General features: G+C 39.5%; 1 protein-coding gene across 2 annotated transcripts; it reads right to left on the bottom strand.

The window, feature by feature from the left end:
- Positions 1 to 261: 261 nt before the first annotated feature.
- DEFB129 (defensin beta 129) lies at positions 262 to 2,678 on the bottom strand. 2 transcript variants are annotated; one of them, XM_027620426.1, is made up of 2 exons: positions 2,621 to 2,678; positions 262 to 707 (listed from the first exon to the last, which is right to left on the bottom strand). In XM_027620426.1, exons 1-2 carry the CDS (start codon positions 2,676 to 2,678, stop codon positions 262 to 264), a joined length of 504 nt encoding a protein of 167 aa, XP_027476227.1. The 2 variants fall into 2 exon arrangements, 1 of the variants encoding a protein (XP_027476227.1); XR_003524413.1 differs by lacking the exon at positions 2,621 to 2,678 and adding an exon at positions 1,039 to 1,178 and having other exon boundaries at positions 571 to 707.
- Positions 2,679 to 4,619: the final 1,941 nt, after the last annotated feature.

The raw sequence follows: 4,619 nt of genomic DNA on the forward strand, positions 1-4,619 counted from the left end.
GTGCTTGCTTTTTCTTGGGCATGCAAATTAAATTCCGTTCCTCTCCAGCTCTACCTCCTCTGTGAGGTTTCTGTGAGAATGATAACATTATGTAAACTATAGGTGCTTAAACAGTATTTATTGAATGACTGATGACAGAGGAAACAGTCCTATGTTTCATTTTACAGCTAGCAAAGAAGAGAGGAACTTGGTGTTTTAGGGGAAAGGCCCATATCCCTGCTCATCTGCTTCCTCCAGCTCCAGTTGTGTTGTTGGTAGTGTCTATGGTGGTGGTGATGGTGGTGGGGAGTCAGCAACTGAGTTTCTGCTTTCTTTGGTGTCTCTCTTGATAGAAATAGCAGTATATGAAATCTTTCCTGAGAACACAGGGTTGGTGATGGCAGAGTTTACATTGGTGGCATTTGGGATGATGAAGGTGTTGATGTTGGTAAAAGGGCTGATGCTTTTGATATGGGGGAGAAGAGATAAAATCTGATTTTTTGTTTGTTTCTCAGCATCAGAATTCTTGGTAGTTTGTAGGTGTTCTTGGGAGTCCTCTCCAAGTGTGTGGGACATTTCATTTTGCATGTAGTTTTTTATCATTTGAACCACTTTTGGTCCAATGCAACATTTCTTCTTCTTGCATTTCTGTATCTCTTTTTCATCCATGGTACAGTGGTCTTTGCATCTTCCAAAACCCATTAAACATCTTCTTAAGCCAAAGTACTCTGCACAAAGAAAAAAGAAAACCACTGGGCTAAGGTTACTAGCTAGATATGATGTTAAGACTGCTGGAGGGTGAAGCATAGAATAAGAGGTTGTTTATTAATGCTGAGTTTTAAGTGCAGTGTTTAGGGATATTGATGGAAACACCCGGCAGGCCAATAAAGTCGCTGTACACCCCTGAACTCCAAAATAAATCTCTCTAGTCCCCCTCATCGATTAACTTTAAAAATCTAGGGGCACATAGACGAAGGAGGAAAGGGAACACATTTTTTTTTTCTTCAGGATAGGATTTTAGACCTCCAACTTAGACACTTAGACATCTTAGACACTTACAGAGCATCACTATCTTTCTTCATGATCCTAGGAAATACCAACAAGAGCAAAATCTGTCATAAAACTAATCCAAGAAAGACTTTCAAAAGAGATCAATAGGACTTTCAGGAGTGCTGACTTCTTGCCAAACCCGATGGTCCATGACCTCACCCTCCTTGACAACCACTTGACCTGTGGTTCCTGGGGCATGGTGTTCTATCATTTATAGTCTCTCTGAACATTCTGTCCCTCAGAGGCTTTATTCATCATCACAGCCTTAACCTCATCTCTGTCAAGGTAACTCCCACATGGTTATCTATAGCTCTAAATTCTCTGCTCAGTTTAGTACTTCATCTTCATCTGCTGAATTTTTTTTATCCGTGTCTCACCTTTTTTTCTGAATCAAGAAAGTTCTCCCTCATTCTGTAATCTTAACAATTCAACTGATTTTCCATAAATAACAAGAAGTTTATGTAGCACCTAATATTCACATACATTTCAACATCATTTCTCTCCAGAGACAAAACAGTAAAATTCTTATATTTCAAGCAGCTACATTGATTAACCTGCTATACTCATGTGGAATTTGGGGCTCAAAGTGACTAAGTGACTTTACCCAAGACGACACAGCCATACTTGCTTATGTTACTGCTCTTCTCTTAAGGTCCCAAGATAAAAACATTAGAAATATCTTGGGGCGCTTGGGTGGCTCAGTCAGTTAAGCGGCTGCCTTCGGCTTGGGTCGTGATCCTGGGGTCCTGGGATCGAGCCCCACATCCGGCTCCCTGCTCAGCCTGCTTCTCCCTCTCCCCCTGCCTGCTGCTCTGCCTACTTGTGCTCTCTATCTGTCGAATAAATAAATAAAATCTAAAAAAAAAACCCAAAGAAACATTAGAAATATCTTGACTCTTTCACTTTCCCTTCCCTGACCCATTGCCAGTTATTCTAAATATCAGGGTGATTCTTTTATTCTGAAACAAATTTTCATGTTTCTCTATTCTTTCCAAAAAACAATGGCCAATCCTCTGGTTCAGCCTTTTGCCAAGATGTATTCCTAAATGCCCTGATGAGTGATTTGGGGGTTTCCAAGAAGACAAAACCTGAGGAAAGGGATGAAACTAAAAATCTGAAAAAGTTGAAATGGAGAACATAGACCTATTTCCTGGATCCTTAGAGGAGATTTTTTGAGTGCAAGGGTAAGGACTTCCTACTTATTATACCAAGGTATAAACTAATATGAACATTTACTTCAAAAGATGGTTTAAATTAGAAATAGAGCAGAAATGAGGTAGACTTGGCTGAGTCCCAGATGATAGGGATGTAGAGGGCAGGAAGGCAGCCTTTATATGTTGGATAGTTTCTGAGTATACAGAAAACATCCTGCTTTCTCTGTAGCTCCCTGTGTATCCCCATCAGACACAGTCTAGAGTTGAGGCCTATGGGGTTGCATGAGGGATGGTTCATGACTGAGGCAATAGGTAAACTCTTCAGCCACCTGTTTGGGGATCTCCTCTTTCAGCATTACTTGGGGTCCCATTGTCATGGACAGCCAAATCCCTGCTTCCTCACACCGACCCTTTCTAAACGCAGGATTCCACATTACCTGTGTTCACCTGGTACTGTAGCATGAGGCTGGCAAAGATAGGAAAAAGGAGCTTCATGGCTGGGTGCCAGAGAGGAAGCCTTGGATCTGGGTTGGTGTTCTTGAGCTCCAGCCTTTATTGGCCTCTTCATGGCCTAAGGCCATGAGCAGTGAAGTGCAGCCAAAGCTCATAGAAGTTGTGTTTTCACTGATTCTGAGAACAGCCTTTCCTGAACACTTCTGTGCAACACATTCCCTGCTCTTGATGCTGGGAGAAACATAAGACATATAAGATGTGAAAGAAAGTGCAAGCCCTTTGTATCCCTTCTTAATATGTGAGCATGGCAAGAGTAATATATTTGTTTTTCTGTCAGCTAATTATGCCTAAGGCACTTAACATGGGAGAGTGAGAAGCATAGAAATTGCTATACCCATCAAGTCTCAGAGGATTGTTTCTGTCTGTTTTGTACTGTGTCTCCACTGTTTAGTAGGGGCACTGGATCAACATTAGAGCTCAGTACGTGCATGTTGCATGAGTTTGTTGGAGGCAGCTCCTGGCATAACTTTAACTTCTTTTTTATTGAGATATAATTGACATATAACATATTTGTTTCAAGTGTGCAACATAACGATTTGATATTTGTATAAGTTGTGAAATGATTGATAGTTAAGTCTAGTTAACATCCATCACCACACTTTTAAGACTTACCCTCTAGCAACTTTCAAATATACAATACAGCATTATTTTTTTTTGCATTATTAACTATAATTATGATGCAGCATATTACACCCCCTGGGACTAAATGATTTTGTAACTGGACATTTATACCATTTGATGATCTTAACCCATTTTGCCCCCTTGCTCCTCCTCTGTACCTTGGCAACCATCAATCTGTTCTCTGTATCTATGGGTTCATCTTTTTTTTTGATGCTACATTTAAGTGAGATCATATGGTATTTGTCTTTCTCTTTTCTGACTTAATTCATTTAGCATATGCCCTCAAGGTCCATCCATTCTGCTGCAAATGGCACTGTTTTCTTTCTTATATCCAAATAATATTGCATTATATATATTACATTTTCTTTATCCTTCATTCATCAGTGGACACTAAACGTTGCTTTCATGTCTTGCTGTTATAAATAATGGTGTAATGAACTTGGGGATGCATGTGTGTTTTTGAGTTAATGTTTTTGTTCTTTCAGAAAAATACCCAGAAGTGGAATTGCTGGATCATATGATAGATCTATTTGTTATTTTTTGAAGAATCTCCGTATTGTTTTCCATAGTGGTTGCCTCAATTAGCATTCCCACCAAAAGTACACAAGGGTCTTGTTTTTTCCATATCCTCACCAACACTTGTTATTTTTGATAATAGCCATTCTAACAGGTGTGAGGTGATATTTCACTGTGATTTTGATTTGCATCTCCCTGATGATTAGTGATACTGAGCACCTTTTAATGAACCTCCTGGCCCTTTGTATGTCTTCTTTGGAAAAATATCTATTCAGATTCTCTACCCATCTGTTAATCAGATTGGTTGTTGTTGAGTTGTAGGAGTTCTTTATATATTTTAGATATTAACTCCTTATCTGATATATGATTTTCAAGTATTTTCTCCCATTTGGTAGTTTGCCTTTTCCTTTTGTTGATGGTTTCCTTTGCTGAGCAGAAGCTTTTTAGTTTAATGTAGTCCAATTTATTTATTTTTGCTTTTGTTCCCTTTGCTTTTGGTATCAAATCCAGTTTCTGTGGTATCAGTTATAACATCTCTTTCATTTCTGATTTTATTTGAATCTCTTTTTTTCTTGGTGAGAAGATTTGTCCATAAACAAATTATCTTTTCAAAAAAACAAGCTCTTTTTGTTTTCCTTTAAGGATTTTATTTATTTGACAGAGAGAGAGAGCACAAGCAGGGGGAGTGGCAGGCAGAGGGAGAGGGAGAAGCAGGCTCTCCGCAGAGCAGGGAGCCTGATGTGGGGCTCGATCCCAGGACCCTGGGATCATGACCTGAGCTGAAGG

This window comes from Zalophus californianus, chromosome 8 (assembly GCF_009762305.2).
Source record: "Zalophus californianus isolate mZalCal1 chromosome 8, mZalCal1.pri.v2, whole genome shotgun sequence".
Classification (NCBI taxonomy): domain Eukaryota; kingdom Metazoa; phylum Chordata; class Mammalia; order Carnivora; family Otariidae; genus Zalophus; species Zalophus californianus.

What these genes read in the sequence shown, in the direction of transcription:
- DEFB129 (XM_027620426.1), bottom strand. Translation starts at nt 2,678, where the DNA reads ATGAAGCTCCTTTTTCCTATCTTTGCCAGCCTCATGCTACAGTACCAG. An exon ending in ACAGTACCAGGTGAACACAG is followed by an intron (nt 708 to 2,620) that starts GTAATGTGGAAT and finishes TTCTTTGTGCAG; the next exon opens with AGTACTTTGGCTTAAGAAGA.